The 17,839-nt window shown below is 42.4% G+C and overlaps 1 protein-coding gene across 3 annotated transcripts in view; it reads left to right on the forward strand.

The window, feature by feature from the left end:
• The first annotated feature begins 9,441 nt into the window (after positions 1–9,441).
• MAP9 (microtubule associated protein 9) overlaps positions 9,442–17,839 on the forward strand; it is a 30,635-nt gene continuing 22,237 nt past the window's right edge. The window contains exons 1-5 of one of the 3 annotated variants that reach the window (XR_004182634.1): positions 9,442–9,636; positions 10,549–10,691; positions 11,446–11,530; positions 13,045–13,362; positions 17,588–17,811. Coding sequence is in view for 1 of the 3 variants with exons in the window: in XM_009207750.3 (XP_009206014.2) it covers positions 10,617–10,691; positions 11,446–11,530; positions 13,045–13,362; positions 17,585–17,811 (705 nt within the window). In the remaining 2 variants the exon portion in view is untranslated. Of the gene's footprint in view, positions 10,053–10,548; positions 10,692–11,445; positions 11,531–13,044; positions 13,363–17,584; positions 17,812–17,839 lie in introns of all 3 variants that reach the window. The other 2 variants (XM_009207750.3, XR_004182633.1) reach the window with 2 other exon arrangements.

Here is a 17,839-nt window from a genome sequence, read left to right on the forward strand (position 1 = left end):
TCAAACTGTTGATGGAACGTTCTGGCTCACAGATGAGCAGGTAAAGTGGAACAAACACTTTAGAATGATTTGGCAATATTCACCAAAGCTAAACATTTGCCTCCCATGAACTAGCAATTTCATCCCTGCACATGTACCTTACACAGATGTGTCTATATCTTCACTAAAATACAAGTGATATGGTTTGGCTCTGTGTCCCCACCCAAATCTCAATCTCATCTTGTAGGGAGATGATTGAATCATGTGAGCGAGTCTTTCCCGTGCTGTTCTCGCGATAGTGAATGGGTCTCATGAGATCTGATGGTTTCAAAAATAGGCGTTTCTTCGTACATGCTCTCTCTTTGCCTGCTGCCATCCATGTAAGATGTGACTTGCTCCTCCTTGCTTCCTGCCATGATTGTGAGGCCTCCCCAGCCATGTGGAACTGTTAAGTCCAATAAACCTCTCTCTTTTGTAAATTGCCCAGTCTTGGGTATGTCTTTATCAGCAGCATGAAACAGACTAATACAACGAGTAAAACAACGTTCATAGCAGCACTATTTGTAATAACCTCAAACCAGAAACTTCCCAAATATCCATCATAGAAGTATAGATTGAAAAAAACCATGGTACCTTCAAAATTAGAATACTATACATCAAAGAAAACGAATAAATTATGGCTTCAACATGAATGAATCTCACAAACCTCATGTTGAGTTAGACCTATAAGAATAGACAATGTGTGATTCCATTTATATAAAGTTACGTTCAGGCAAACTAATCTCCAGTGATAGAGTTTACCTGGAGGTAGGGGTGCAGGGAATTGAGCCGTCTGTGTGGCCTGAAATGTTTACAGTAGTCCCTCAACATTTGTGGGGAATCAGTTTCACTACCTTCCATGGATACCCAAATCCACAGATGCTCAAGTCCTGATATAAAATGGTGCAGTATTTGCATATAACCTAAGTATATCTTCTAGTATATTTTAAATCATCTCTAGACTACTTATGCAATCATGTGTCAGATAATACATTTCAGTCCATGCCAGAATGTATATAGGATGGTGGTCCCATAAGATTATAATGGAGCTGCACTATACAGGTGTACCATTGCTAAAAATTGATATTTAAAAAGAGGTGGGGTATTTTTATGTTGTCCAGACTAGTCTAGAACTCCTGGGCTCAAGTGATCCTCCTAACTTGGCCTCCCATAGTGCCAGGATTATAGGCATGAACCACCACAACTGGCCAGGCGTACAGTTTTTATTGTTTATACTGTATTTTTATGATCCTTTTGTGTTTAGATACACAAATAGCCACTATTGTGTTACAATTTTCTACAGTTCTTAGTATGGTAACATGCTGCAGAGGTTTGGAGCCCAGGAGCCATCAGCTCTACCATTCGGCCCAGGTGTGTGTCTGGCTGTACTCTCTGGAAGAAGCTAAGGAAAAATGACCTAACGGCAGAGGGTGAGTCTGAGGTGGGATCCCGGGACAGGTATGAGAAGTTGGGCAAAAACAGATGAAATCTGAATAAATTTCACCATATTAATATAATTACTGCATTAATAACCTTAGAGAATTGTTCACACTATCATGTAGTTAATAGGATTGCACCCATGTTAAGTTTCTTAATTTTTTAAAAGAGACAAGGTCTCACTCTGTCACCCAGGCTGGAGTGCAGTGGTGTGATCATAGCTCACTGCTTCCTGGAACTTTTGGGATCAAGCAATCTTCCCACTCAGCCTCCTGACTAGGTGGGGCTATAGGCACACACCACCATGCCTAGCTAATTCTTTTATGTTTCTCTAGAGACAGGGTCCACCCATATTAACAAGGCTCATCTCAAACTCCTGGGTTTAAGCAAACCTGAGCCTCCCACCTCTCTCAAATTGCTGGGATTACAAGTGTAAGCCACCACACCCGGCCTAAATTTCTTAGTTTTGACAAATGTGCCATGGTAATGCAAAATGTCATTATTAGGGGCAGCTGGATGGAAGGTGTATATCTAAAATCATTTCAAAAGTAAACATTTGTTTTAAAACAGGAAAGTGGTTATACTTCCATGAGTGTAAAGTACAAAAGGCAGGCTCACAATGCTGTCAGAATTCAGAACACTGGTTTCAGGCCTAGGGGCACTGGGAGGGGCTGGGCATGGTTGGCTTTGTGATCTGGGGACTGGTGTATTGTATTTGTGAATGACTTTTGAGCTGCACACTTACCTGCAGTGATGTAAGTCATATCTTAATATATTTTCATAAGTTTAACAAAAAATAAAACGAGAATGGGAAGCTTGTTTGGGTTGTGGGGCCTCAGGTTCTTATCCAGCCATGAGCCCTGGCCCAGATGGTCCTAGAAGCCTGGAAGGAACTGAGAACATTCCAAGTAGAGGTGGCAGAGCCAAGGTGGAGCACACTGCTGCACGTCCCTAGCTGTGAATGAGGTGTCCTGGTCAGAAGCAGTGCTGTGTGCACTGCAGGGCAAGCTGGTCCATGTCCACATTGTGGCTCAGTGCAGTGAAAGCCAATCTCATCCCCTACTGTGGCTGTAGCAGTAGCTGCAAGGCTTCGGGATCTCACCCAGCTTCTGCGAGGTGAATTGTGACAGTGGCAGAGCTCCACAGTGCCAGGGTCCCCTGCATGGTCTTGCTGACTACAGCTGAGAGCCCACCACACCCCTGGTGCCCCTCTCTTCCCAGGGCTGGGGTCGAGGCCAGGCCCCTCTTGATCTGGGAATTGTGCCCTGGGAGGGGGCCTCTGTCCCACACTGTGGGACAGAGGCCCCAGGACATGTTGCTGATAGACTGGGGCTGCTGGGATGCCATGCTCACCTTTCTCTCTCATGGCCTTGATGAGATCAGCTTCCACATTGAACAGGAATTTCCAAGGTGTCTAGGGCTGCGGGGTAGCTGGTGGGGTGCCACCCTGGCTCTTTCCAGGCATGCCAGTCACTGGCCACCAACAGGGCCAGATGCAGGTGCCCATGTTGCAGCTGGGGTATCTCCCAACCTCTCTCTTGGTCCTGATTGGTCTGGGCAGGGCCTGGTGTCGGGGTCTCCATGGGCTTCCTGGGCTAGACCTGTCCCAGTGACAGCCCTAGCAAGCAGAGACGACAAAAAAAATCAGCTCATATGGTCCAGCTTTGGGGTCTTGGAAGAAGTTGCTACCAGTATGAGGGCAGGAGGTCAGTTTCCTCCAAGATCCAGAGAGCATATCAGCCATCCTTGGGGTCAGGAAAGGAGCCCAGCCTCTCTACCAGCCAGATAGGCCTGCAGTAGGATGCGGCTGGAGCTGGCCATGTGGATCACTTGGGCCAAATGAGGGGAAAAGGAAGACCATGGGGCGGAGGAGGAGCATGGAGGCAGCTGATGGCCTAAGGATAAGGCACTTGAGAGAAGGGGTCTGTATTAGTTTGTTTTCACACTGCCACAAAGAAGCACCTGAGACTGAGTAATTTATAAAGGAAAGAGGTTTCATTGACTCACAGGTCAGGAAACTTACAATCACGGCAGAAGGTGAGGAAGCAGGCACCTTCTTCACAAGGCGGCAGGAGGGAGTGAGTGGAAAATGAGGAAGTGCCACACTTTAAAACCATCAGCTCTCCTGAGAACTCACTCACTATCAGGGACAGCATGAGGGAAACTGCCTCCAAATCCAATCACCTCCCATCAGGTTCCTCCCTTGACACGTGAGGATGACAATTCAAGATGGGATTTGGGTGGGGACACAGAGCCAAACCTATCAGGGTCTCAGTTTGTCTTGCAGCTCCCCTGGGGCTGGGCTGAGTGCAGATCTGCTGGCCCTGCTCTACAGCACGTGGGGGATCTACCTGTATGCCACCATCTGTTGCTTGCTGGTTGCGGTGGCCTGCTTCCTCAAGAGGAGGGCAGATCAGCTCCTGCCAGCCCCCCACAGGATCTTGTGGAGCCCTGGCCATCCTTCCAGGATGAGGACATGAAACCGGGCTCCTTGCCCTTCTTGCTGCTTGAGCGGCAAACCTCGGGTCATCCATAGGTCTCGTCACTGCCCCTGCTTCTAAATGGAGAGTGTTTTGCCAAACCTTCCTGGGAGAGGCCCTTTATTTGTTCTATGTTGATAAAGCCGGGTTAAGACATCTTGACAAGCAGACAAGAGTGGCACCCAGGAAGGGTGGGTGTAGGGTGCTGGCCTTTGGACTTGCCTGGAGCTGGGGATTACCAGAAAGCAGAGATGTCAGGGCTAAAGTCACGAGAAGGTGGTTATGCTGGGTGTGTGTGGCTGGCTTGAGTCAGGGCATAAGTGAGAGCTAAGGTTTGTCAGCACGCAGCAGGGGCGGCTGACACCTGGCCTACAGGCTGCAGAGTCCAGGGGTTGCTCTTAGTTCCTGGATCCAGGAGGAATTCTGGAGCCTGAGTCTGGGGCTGCCTAGGGGTGGAGGTGGTGGGAGGCAGGGGGAGGGGCAGGAGAGGAGGCTTTGCATGGCAGGGTGACAGACAGGAAGCCGGCCAGGGACCAGTTTGCAGTGGTTGCTCCCATCCCCGCCTCTACCCCCAAACCGACCCCTAGCCCCACCCTGGTGCAGGGTGGGGCCTGAGCTTTTGTCCTTTGCTTTGACCTCAGCAGATCACAAGATGGAAGTCACAATCACAAGTGGAAGCACCCGTAGGTGCGCCACTTGAGTCAGTGGTGACCTGCAGTTTCTGCTCCCTGGAGTGTTGGTGACCACCAGGAGAGCATGGAAAGGTCCCCACCCCTGATCTTGAGGGCACTGGGAGATGGGGGACCAAGGTCCTGCTGCCCTGCGTGTACACTGAAAGGTGGCCTAGGAGTCCTGCCTGAACAGTGGCAGGGAGGGAGAGGAGGAGGGAGAGAGAAGTGGAGAAGAAGGAGAGAGAAGGAGAGATGGAGAAAAGGGGGTGAGATAGAGAGAGAGGAAGAGAGACGGGGGAGAGACAGAGGAGGCTGAGAGGAACAGGAGGGAGAGCAATAGGAAGAGAGACATAAAAGGCAGAGAGAGACAGGGAGAGAGGCTCATGAGTAGGAGGCAGGGTCACTCTTGATCCCAGTTCCCAGTGAAAACTGTAGGTCACCATAGTAACCACACATGCAAGGAAGTCTTCTGCCTGCTGCTTGCAGTTCCAGAGAGCTCCTTCTGGAGAGTAAAACCTCTGACTGCTGCCCTTCCTCAATGGATTTTGGTTGTGTTTTCTGGTGAACGGGGATGTCTCGCCTATCGCCTTCCTGGGCTCAAGGATCCACCAAAAACTGACACGTCTTTCGGGGAGGCTCTGCACTGCCTTCATGTCACCAGATTCCCCGGGAAGCTTGTGAACTTGGCTTGGGCACTAAGCAGCTGGGTACACTGGGCTGGGGCTCTGCTTCTGTCTTTCACTAAGAGGGAGAGCCAAGAAAGAGATGGAAGCATGGTCTGCAGAGAAGGCACTTGTGCCAACGCCGGGAGAACAAGGGTCTGAGTTGTCATTTCTCTTAAAAATACTCATTACCTCCCGTGCCACCTTTGTGAGGGCATGAGGCACAGCATGTGTGTGTGTGTGCACGCTGGTATGTGTATGTACGTGCGTGTGTCTGTGACTGTGCACGTGTGTGTGTGTGCACACTGGTGTGTGTATGTATGTATGTGCGTGTGTCTGTGAGTGCGTGTGTGTGTGTGCACTCTGGTATGTGTATATATGTGCATGTGTCTGTGAGTGTGCACGTGTGTGTGTGTGCACACTGGTGTGTGTATGTATGTGCGTGTGTCTGTGAGTGCGTGTGTGTGTGTGTGCACTCTGGTATGTGTATGTATGTGCATGTGTCTGTGACTGTGCACATGTGTGTGTGCGTACACTGGTGTGTGTATGTGCGTGTGTCGGTGAGTGCATGTGTGTGTGTGCACTCTGGTATGTGTATGTATGTGCATGTGTCTGTGAGTGTGCACGTGTGTGTGTGCACACACTGGTGTGTGTATGTATGTATGTGCGTGTGTCTGTGAGTGCGTGTGTGTGTGCACTCTGGTATGTGTATGTGTGTGCATGTGTCTGTGAGTGTGCGGGTGTGTGTTGCAGGGGTTTACAGTGGACGGAATAAGGGAGGGCAGCTCCAGATCAAAGCTACACATCTCTCTGACAGAGTGATGAACGTTTCCGGGACCACAGCAAGAGAGTGTTTTCATTTGTATCCATTTTTATTGGCGTTGAAACCCATATTTTTAGTAGCATGTAAATCTTAAGTTGCTTAACTATTCTTAGAAGCATTTACACCAGCATTTACTCCAAACTTTTTGAGTCAAGCCAGCCACACACACCCAGCATAACCACCTTCTCCTGACTTTAGCCCTGACATCCCTGCTTTCTGGTAATCCCCAGCTCCAGGCAAGTCCAAAGGCCAGTTTTGGCATCAGAGACCAGTTTTGTGGAAGACAACTTCTCCACAGACCCAGGAGAAGGGGAAGGGATGATTTGAGAATGATCCAAGCCCATTACACTTATTGTGTACTTTATTTCTATTATCATTAAGTTGTGATATATAATGAAGTAATTATACAACTCATCATGATGGAGAATAAGTGGGAGCCCTGAGCTTGTTGTCCTGCACCTATGGTCCCACCTAGGGGTGATGGAAGACAGTGACAGATCAAAGCTACACATCTCTCTGATAGAATGATTGAGGTTTCTGGGACCACAGCAAGAGAGTGTTTTCATTTGCATCCATTTTTATTAGTGTTGAAACCCATATTTTTAGTAGCATGTAAATCTTAAGTTGTATGTACATCTTAAGTAGCATGTAAATCCTTCGCATGGACAGTTCACAATAGGGTTTGTGCTCCTATGAGAATCTAATGCTACCACTGATCTAACAGGAGGCAGGGCTCATGCGGTAATGCAAGGGATGAGAAGGAGCTGTTTCTACAGCTGAAGTTTTGCTCTCTGGCTGCTGCTCACCTCCTGCTGTGCAGCCTGGTTCCTAACAGGTGGGGACCCCGATTTACCCAGTAAGATAGATAAGTTATTATGGAAATTGAAATTATTCACCCTGCACCACCCAAAATTACCTTGCACACCTACATCCACCAAAGGGTCCCGTAGCACACTTTGGGAGCTGTAGACAGTAAGCCTGGAGCTCCATTGTGCACTCCATCTTTTCACCATCCATGGGCTACCACGCTGCATTAGTTTGCTAGGGCTATCTTACAGACTGGCCACAGACTGGGCACCTTCAACAACAGAATCTTACTGTCTCACAGTACTGGAGGCCAAGAGTCCAAAATCAAGTTGTCAGCAGGCGGGTCTCTTCTGAGGGTGGAGCAGGAAGGCTGTGTTCCAGGCCTGTCTCCTGAGGTGTGGGTGGCTGTCTTCTCCCTGTTATTCTTCATTAAGGGTGATTCTGGTGAGGGCTCAGAGGAGGAGAGCTGGATAGAATGTTTGTAGAATATGGAGGGGGCCGGGCATGGTGGCTCATGCCTGGAATCTTAACACGTTGTGAGGCTGAGGCAGGAGGATTGCTTGAGGCCAAGAGTTCAAGACCAACCTGCCCAACATAGGGAGACCCAGTCTCTAAAAAAAAGAAAAATAAAATAAAAGAATATGGAAGGGAAAGGTCATTCTGATAAGTCTTAGATGGAAATGAAGAACATGCTATTGGAAACTGGAGGAAAGGTGACATTTGTCACAAAGTGACAAAGAACTTGGCTGCATTGTGTTCATGTCCAAGTGTTTTGGAAGGCAAAACTTATGAATAATGAGACTGAAATTTGCTAGAAGAAATACCTAAGCAAAGTATTAAAGGAGCAGCTTGATTCTCTTGAATATGTATAGGAAAATGAAAGAAAAGAGGAATGATTTAGAGACAGAAGTTATCATCAAAAGGGAAGAGAATTTAGAGATTTGGGAAATTTTTATCCTTCTCAGCCTGTCCATATTTTAACAAATAAAGTGTGGGAGAGAACACAAAGGTTGTGGATCAGAATACATGGATCAGGGCTGTGCTCTTCACCAGGACAATGAAAGAGCAACCCGGAAGGCGTTTTGTGGATTGCTTGGGATGCACTCTCATCACAGGCCCATGTTGCGAGAGCATTGAGGGCAGTATAGTTTCCAAGGAAGGCCCTAGGGTGCCCTGGGGATCTTAGGGTTTGCTTCCCAGCAATCCCTGAAGTCACTGGTCCCCACATTCTGGTGTGGCACCCCTTGGTTGCTCCAAGTGTTGCTCAGGGGGCCCTGGTGCAGTGGGGGACATGATGTCACCCCTCCAGAGGGCACAGGCAGAAAATCCTTTAGCAGCATCTACATGGTGCTAATTCTGCAGGTGTGCAGATTTTGCTTTTCCCTTATAGAAATTGTGGAGGCAATGAAGAAATTAGCAGGGATAGATGTGTAGCTGACAGTTGAAGAACCTCCTATCTGTTGATATAAGAATGTGATTGGAGCTAGAAGAGCCTCTTAGAGAATACTCAGCAGCACTGAACAAAAGGAAACAAACAAGGAAGGAGGAGAAAAGCTAAAAATGGTTCGGGAATATCGGCAAATGGTGAGATTGTTGTACAATAGTTCCCCTTTATCCACAGTGTGAGCTACCTATGGTACAGTAAAATAAGATATTTTGAGAGAAAAAGAGACTACATTCATTTAACGTTTATTACAGTATGCTATAATTATTCTGTTATTTATCTTTGACTGAGCCTAGTTTACAAATTCAACTTTACCATGGGTATGTAAGCATAGGATAAAACATAGGATATATGGGGTTTAGTATTATTCATGGTTTCAGCACAGGCACTGGAGGATCTCCAAATGGATCCCTCTTGGATAAGGAGGAACTATTGTACTTTTAGGAAAAATGATTTTTAAAAAAGTATGTTGAGTTAATTTGTCCCATTCCTCTTTTTATTGAAAGACTCAGTTTTTATACCCAATGTTGTAGCTTTTAATCTTTGGGTTTTATACAACAGAAGTTAAAATAACAAGAGTTGACTTCTCTCCAGGCCCTTTGCAGCTTAGTTGCATGAAGAGCAGCATATCTAGTACCGAATACAATTTCAGGCACTCTTCCAAGTGTTCCGCTTGCATTATTTCATTCAATTTTACAGCAGCCTTTCAGTTGTCTATTATTAGTACACTTTTGTTTTCCCCCAGAAGAAGAAACTGGGTCATAAAGACCTTAACTTGGGACAATCACGTGTGTAGGAAAGGGTCACCAGGATTCAAACATGCAGTCAGAAGCAGTGTTCTGCAAACGTCACTACCGTACTATTCTGTCCCATCCACTGACACTGTACTTGGATTCAGAGAACTTCACGTCCTAACTGTGGCAAAACGACGAATGTGCTTTATCTGCAACACGTGCAGATAAGGGCCCTTACTCTATTGGCAAGAGTAAGGCTATCTGGGTGGGAGTTGGGTGGGTCCTGTCTCCTAGGCAACAACACGTGCACACAAGCGGCCAATAAGGAACCCCTCTCCCAAGACCCAGGAAAGTGATGTCACTTCCTTCGTCTAGGTGGTTGCCGCAGCGACACGTTAGGCCGAAGAGCGGTGTTGGGTACCCCAGAGACCCGGCAGTAGGGAAGTCACTTCCTCCCGGAGACGCTGTTTCCTAGCAACCGCCCTCCGCCTCTGTTATTAGCCCCTCCTCCTCGCTCGGTCCAGGACCGGCTCTGCGGGCGCAGCCAGGCCCAGGCCAAGGTGAGCAGGTCCTACCCGAGGCTTGGCTCTTGGTTCTCAGGGTCGCGGGGAACTGGCCACGGGCGTCCGGGGCTGGGGACAGAAAGCGGGACCTGGGGACAGAAAGCGGGACCTGGGGACCATGGGGGATCCCGACAGAGACCGCGCTTGGGCGTGCACGGGCCTGGTGTTCGCTGGTGCTCAGCGTACGGCGCGGTGAGGAGCGGCGAGCACCCGGACGTCACCTGGCCTGGTAGGGAACGGCACCTGGGGCGCGCACCGCTATGGGCGGCCCTGCCAGGCCTCTGCTCCGAGCACGGAAACCGCGATTTTAATGCGGCTCATTGCGAAAGCTTCGTCGTTTTGTTTACTTGGCTCTCTTTAACACTTTTGTGAGAGGAAAGTGGCTTGCAATCCATATCGCTGGCTGTTTGCGGGTTAGCATTAAGATCTTTTTCTTTGAATAGCGCTATATGCAAATATATAGATACGTTTTTTTGATGGTGGTGCTTATAATTTTTACGTCGACGATCCTTTTGATGGCCTTTTAAATAAGACATGAGTTATTTTGAAGGCAATGTTATACTTTAGAAGAGAGGTGAAAAATAAGGTGTTCTATTTTAATTGGCATCATTTTGTCTTATTAACTTGTAATCATTTATTTGCAGAGTTTTTAAGTAGTTGCAAAACTATTTTAGGATATCTTCCATTTGAATTTTTATTTTAGGATATCTTCCATTTGAATTTTTTAAAAATAAGCTTGTGATAATTTGCTATTTCTTTACAAGAACTCCTTTTACATTTTTAAGTGAAGATGTAGCCCAATGTTCATATGAGATGCTTTTCTTTGACCTTTGCGGGGAGAATACAATCAAATGTAGTAAAATAAATTCTCAAGCATGCAAAGTCTGATTTGTTTTTTGTATATTTCAGCCACCATCAGAAGTTGAATTATTCTAATAATTAGCTATTTTAAAAAGGTAACAAGAAAAAAATACACTATGTCTGATGAAGTTTTTAGCACCACTTTGGCATATACAAAGAGTCCAAAAGTTACCAAAAGAACTACTTTCCAGGTAAAGTATTTTTATTTGGAATCATTTCACAATGTAAGCACTGTATTAGATGGGTTGAAATTGGTGAGTCTAGGAACAGTCCTATATAAAGCAGGGGTAAATCTGATATTTCTTTTGAGGTTTTGCACATGATCATGTTTGGACTGCATTCAGTATTACACACTCCCCTATATGGTTTTAAGACTGCCGAAGTAGCCTCAATACTAGTTTCCTACTAAGTTAAAAGTGGAATTGCAGCCTTAAATTGCCATTTTTATATAAACCTTTTTTTTTTCTGTTGTAACATAATGTTTAAGTTTTTTTCTGTTGAGTCACTACAATTTTGAACTCAGCCTCTAAGTTTGCAATATTGATTGCATCCATTTCTGAAATATGCCGAGACAAGAGCTCTTATAAATACCAATTTCTTTCAAAATACCAGTTTTTAATAAATTATAATCTAAATTGAGCCCCTTCTTGTTTGTTAATCTCCAGCTCTAATTATAACCCGCAATTAATTTATTTGATAATATGTGTCTCCTCTAGTTTAACTGCAAGCTGCATGAGGAAGGGCTCTTGTCTGTGATGCTCTGCATTGAGTATGAGGCATAAAGTGGGTACATGGCATAAAGTGAGCTTGCAGGAAATATTTGTTAGATGAATGAAACCTAAGTCTGAAAGCAGTTGTTAATCAAGCATTGTTTGTTTAAAGAATTACTTGTAAATATGATACTTCCATGTTTAGATGGAAATTGATTTCAGTATCTCATTTCAGGATGAGCTAATAAGAGCAATTACAGCTCGCTCAGCCAGACAAAGGAGTTCTGAATACTCAGATGACTTCGACAGTGATGAGATTGGTATGTGACAGTATGGAAACGTGAACCAGTTTTCTTCTTTTTGCTTCCTTAGTTTTGTATTTAGCCAGCCCTCCAACTACCCATCCCCTCAATCACGTATGTTAAAATAATACCTATGCAGTCACTAGTTTTAGACTTTCAACGTTTTAATTAGTAGAAAGCCACTCTTAATTTTCAAGAAGTCGTATGAGTTTTCTTGTTTTTTTTTTTTGTTGTTGTTGTTGCTTTGTTTTGTTTTGTTTTCTGAATGTGTATATGAAAATATAAATTAATTGATGGCAGATTTGCAGTAAAAGGATGGATGCCAGTGGTAAACCACATTGGAGAAAACAGGTTCATCTTTAAGATCAACCCTAGGAGATGCTATAGGTAGTTAGTAACTAGGTCCCACAGAACTAAACTTTGGTGCACATTAGAAGTACTTTTATAATGCTTACTATAAATCAGATTTTTTTTTGGGCTGTGATAAGGGGTAAATTTAAAAACCACAGACTCTTCATGTTTCATACATCAGTACTATTATAATTTGGTTTCTCTTAGCTATGTAAAAATATTAATATTTTAGTTTCAGGTGTAACCATTAAGCATATGGAATTCTAAACTTGGTGTTTTATTCTGGTTTTTTTTTTTTTTTTTTTTTTTGAGATGGAGTCTTGCTCAGTCACCCGAGCTGGAGTGCAGTGGCATGATCTCGGCTCACTGCAACCTCCACCTCCCAGGTTCAAGCAATTCTCCTCCCTCAGCCTCCTGAGTAGCTGGGACTCCAGGCGCCCGCCACCATGCCTAGCTCATTTTTGTATTTTTAGTAGAGACGGGGTTTCACCACATTGGCCAGGCTGGTCTCGAACTCCTGACCTTGTGATCTGCCTGCCTAGGCCTCCCAAAGTGCTGGGATTACAGGCATGAGCCACCGCGCCCAGCCTGGTGTTTTATTCTTTAAAATTTGGTGAATAGTTGTTAATGATTTCTGTAAAACCAGTAATAACCACAGTTAAATCACTGCTATATAGTTAACTTAGCATTCCTTATGATTCTTAGTAAATCTAGTATTCTGGTGTGGATGGAATTGTACCAAAATTTTTATGGAAAAAAAGATAATTAGTAATTACTAATTAAATTCATCCATTCTTAATTTTATATGAGGAAGTAATTTTGAAATAAAAGTTTTACAGTCCATAACCTAATTTAAATGCTACATGGCTGATTGTTAGGGACCTTTGGATGGCTTTTTCCAGAGCAAACAGTATTTGGTTGTTTGGTACCCTAAAGACATACAATAAATACATTTTGAATAAATTAATGTAATTGGAATTTTTATTTCATAAATGTTAATGAAACATGCCTGAGTTAGCTGTGTTTTTAGAGCTGCAAGTCTATTCATAAAATACATTTGTGCGTATTCATTGTTAGAAATTTGTTTGTAGCTTTTAAGGTAAACTTTTTGATTAAGTTAACGTTACCTTGACAATTTTTAAAAATACTGTGGAAAACATTTTTTCTTTTCAATTTTTCAGTTTCCTTAGGTGATTTTTCTGACACTTCAGCAGATGAAAATTCAGTTAATAAAAAAATGAATGACTTTCATATATCAGATGATGAAGAAAAGAATCCTTCAAAACTATCTTTTTTGAAAACCAAGAAATCAAATGGTAACATAACCAAAGATGAGCCAGTGTGTGCCATCAAAAATGATGAGGAAATGGCACCCAATGGGCGTGAAGACATCGTTGTAAAATCCTCTGAATCTCAAAATAAGGACAAGGAATTTGAAAAAGACAAAATAAAAATGAAACCTAAACCCAGAATTCTTTCAATTAAAAGCACATCTTCAGGTAATTTGTTAGGATTACTGTAATTGCATTTCTTGGAAGTTTATTTTAAGATAATCAGTCCCAAAATTTTTTATATGGTAGCTAGTATATATTTAAGAAAAACAGACTTAACTTCAATTTTACAGACCTGTTGTATTTTGTCTTGCATCTAGGCTGTTGCCTGATAGAAGGCCAAAGCACCTTTAGTTATCCATAGCATCCGTAGCTGTGGATCTGCAGACACCTAGACGTGTGAGCTTCAGTTTTGTTTGTAGGCATGGAACTGGAATGGAATGCTGTCTAATCCCTCTCACACTCCAAAGATTAGAGTTATAACAATATTGGGACTAATCCGTAAAACAATCTTTGCCATACCAACGTTGTGCCAGAAAATTTTCTTGACATTTGTGTATTTGAAGGATGAGTTATGTTATTGCTGCTGTTTTTTGAAACTTCTAGGCGCTCATTAAGAGAATCTCCATTTGGTCTCTGTATTGCCTATGAAAATCTACTAAGATTCAGTTTTCCAAAGGAAAGTTCCCAGTGTGATCTGGGGTTACAGTAGTTCTCCCCACAATTATACTGAGCTTTAAGCATAAAGGAACAAAGATAGAATGAAACAGAGACCAAGCCCTCTCACATACTCTGGGTCACCATTCATGAACTTGTATATGCAAGGTTAAGGATTTTGTGTTTTTCAGTCTTCTTTCTGTTTTATAAAGGAATTATTAGTTGATGTTAACCATCATAAAAATCTCCTTCCATATCATCAGTAAATACAGTGCTGGTAAATATTTCATACTTTGCGTATTAGATACCAGTGGTAACGTCAGACAAAACTTTATTTCAGGCATATATTGGGGAACTGCTCCTTTCTTCCTGACCCCACAATCTCATTAACTTTGAAATGAGCAAAGGATGTAAGCAGAGCAAAGAACATAGAATAATGTCCAGGACACCTGGGTAAAAGCCACTGTATATTAGTTATATATGACTTGAGCAAATAAGCTTCACTATCCTCATGACGAAGAAGCTAAAAATAGCCCTCTTTCTATTCCTGCAGAATTGTTGTGAGAATTTATTGAAGTGCATCTCATAAACTATAAAAAACTTCAAAAATGCAAACAGGATGCATAATGAAACAGAATTATCTTGTTAAAATGTGCCTCCCAAGTATAGTGAGTGAAATCAATGCTGGAGAGAAGAGGAACATAATTGAACTTTGTTATTAAGAGAATGCGAGCATATAGCAGCTAAAATTTGTCTGAGACAGGTGGACGTATATAATTAGAAATTTATGGTAGACAATCAGGAAAGCAATAATCTACCTATTTCATACCTTAAAAAAAGAAAAGAAAAAAAAAAACAAAACCTGTGGTATGTTAAAATGAATAAGGAAGTACTGTATTTTAACCACAAGGTGGCATCGGGATCCTAAATGCTCTACTTATATATGCAATGTTATATTCAGTATGTGTAATATAAAAATTACCTAAATAGGCAATTGTATACATTGATTACCAAAAAAAGCACTTTTCTTAAAGTATAAAAAAAAAAGTAAAGTAATAAAAAAGAGCATTTTTTTTTTCTTTTTGGGAACTTGACAGTACTTCTGGAAGTGATATTTTTGTAGAAAATATATTAAAGTTGTCATTCTCAGGTTCTTGTAAAAATTGAGGCTAGTGTTCCTAAGATAATATCTGGCATATAGAATATATTAAGTATTTAAATGAATAAATTCATATATGAATGATTTATCTTTGAAAGAGGGAATGTGGTTCATGAGTTTATGCTCTAAATTTTTTGACTTTTTTTTTTTTAATACAGGTTTGGAACTCAGTATTTTTAATGTGGTGAGATATTGCTAAGGAGCAAGTAATGCTTTATGAAACTGTTAGAGCTTGAAGGCTTTCTCTGTCCTTGCTCGTCTTTTGTAAAAAGTATAATAACCAGACTTCATAATCACTACTGAAGTGACAGTTACTCTATAAAATGAAAGTATTGTTTGCAGGATATGTTTTTAACACTAACATGACTGAAATCATGAACTTTGGAGTCAGGATGCTTCTCCTTTAATCTGAGATCTAAAGCCTGCTAGAGTTTGTGACTTTGGGCATGAGACCTCTTTGTTCTCATTTTATTCATCTTTAAAAATGGGACAATAGTTGCCTACCTTTAGGAGTTTGAGGCAATTAAATGAGTTCACATATTTGAAGTGCTTAGAACAGTATTGGCATAAATTTAGCACTCTATAAATGTTCTGATTATTCACTTTATTAATTAGCATTTGTTTATAAACACACTCAGCAGGTGTAAAGTATCAGTCATGTGGGATGCGTAAGTTCTAGAGATCTGCTGTACAACATTGTGCCTATAGTTAACAGTACTGTCTTTTGCACTTAATGTATTAAGAAGATAGACCTCATGTTGTGTTCTTACCACAATAATACAAAGAATTGGCTCAATACCTTCTTTTAGACATTAATACTCTGCTTAAACTGAGGTTCAAAAGACATGGAAGCATTTGTCAGGAGGAGAAGCAGGAAGTGGATATTCTAGGCAGGGGGATCAGCTTAGGTAAAGGTATGGTAGTAGGAGGGATTGGAGGGATTGTGGCATGTGTTCATGACAACTGTTAGCCCAGCATTTCAGAAACACAGATGACAAAATGGCTGTAGATTAGGCAGTGAAGGACAAAACCATAAAATCCCTTTTATGTTGTTCAAAGGCAGTTAAGCTTTTATTCTGTAGGATTGGATCATGGGGAGCCATTGAAGAATTTTGTAGAGAGGAGTGATGTGATCTGATTTGCATTTTGTAAATATCATGGAAGCAGTAATCTAGGAAAGAGTGGATAAGGACCCGACAGTAGGGATGTAGAAAGTGGAATAAATGAGATATTTGGCAAGTAGACTCGATAGGGTATATTGATACTTTGGATTTAGGGGATAATGGAGGGAGGAATCTAGGACCCTTGGATTTGGGGTTGAACATTTGACTGGAGTTTAGGATGTAGCTAAAATTGTCAAGGAAATATTTATAATAATACCAACTTGGTATGGTTGTGGAATCTTCTGGCAGCATTCATAAGCCCGTTTGTAGGTAAATGGGAGGAAGATGTTAATTAGACCAGTTTCGAAGTTTAGAGAAATGCATTTGTAGAACAATAGAAACATAAATATGGATAGCAGGTAAAATTCAGGCAAAAAATATATACATGGAAAGTCTTCCCATTATGTTTCAAATGCTGGAGGCATATCAGCATTAGATTCTTGTTTTAAACTTAGAAGTAATGGAAATAGTGAAATTTTAATAACTGCTAAAGAAGTTTTATGGACTCAGAACAATTAACTCATAAAAGATTTCTTCCTCTAGTGAGAGTTAGTGCTCCTATCCCTTGGGTGCCAACATCATCATCTTGATCCTTATAATAGCACTTACCTTTGTCTTGTAATTTTGTTTAGAAAAATCAACCTGTAAAGTCCCTGGACAGGTCCATTGCTGCTTTGTTGATTATGAGGTTTAGTAATGTGTACAGGGCTTGGTACTCAAAGGTTTGATGGATGAACCTCTTCATTTTATAGTGGTAGAAACTGGGGCAAAATTTTGTTTTGTTTTTTAACATTTTTTTTGAATACTATAGGAGTTAATAATGTTGAAGAGTTAACTTCTTGTGAAACTAAAGTATAGTGGTTACTTTCAGGATGACAACTATTTTTTTACTTTGTTTTTTGTTTGTTTGTTTTTGTTTTTTGTTTTTGAGATGGAGTTTTGCTATTGTTGCTTAGACTGGAGTTCAATGATGTGATCTAGATCTCGGCTCACTGCAACCTCAGACTCCTGGGTTCAAGCAATTATCCTGCCTCAGCCTCCTGAGTAGCTGGGATTACAGGCATGAGCTACCACGCCCAGCTAATTTTTTTTGTATTTTTAGTAGAGACGGGGTTTCACCATGTTAGCCAGGCTGGTCTCAAACTCCTGACCTTGTGATCTGCCCACCTTGGCCTCCCAAAGTGCTGGGATTACAGGCGTGGGCCACTGCATTCGGCCTGATTATTAACTATCATTTATTTGTGACTTATTAGAGCTCTGTATAGAGAAGAGTTGTGGGCTTCATCTGGACTCTTCAGGACAGAGAGCGAAGGGGCACGGGCACAGGAGGGAAGTATGGTAGCACCCAGAGAGATAGATAAAGCCATGGTCATTTTTTTTGTACACATGCTTTAAGCATTTTATTTTTCAGCAGAAAACAACAGCCTTGACACAGATGATCACTTTAAACCATCACCTCGGCCAAGGAGTATGTTAAAAAGGAATAGTCACAGAGAAGAGAAAGATAGACTAGAAGATAAAGAAACTGCCCTCAGTGAAGAATTGGAGTTACATTCTGCACCTTCTTCCCCTCCAATACCGAATGGCACACAAGTAGAAGCTGAGAAAAAAGCATTCTCTGAACACCTTGATCCTGAGGTTAGCACTACCACTAAACTGCTGCATT

This window comes from Papio anubis, chromosome 3, assembly GCF_008728515.1.
Source record: "Papio anubis isolate 15944 chromosome 3, Panubis1.0, whole genome shotgun sequence".
In the NCBI taxonomy this organism is placed as follows: Eukaryota; Metazoa; Chordata; class Mammalia; order Primates; family Cercopithecidae; genus Papio; species Papio anubis.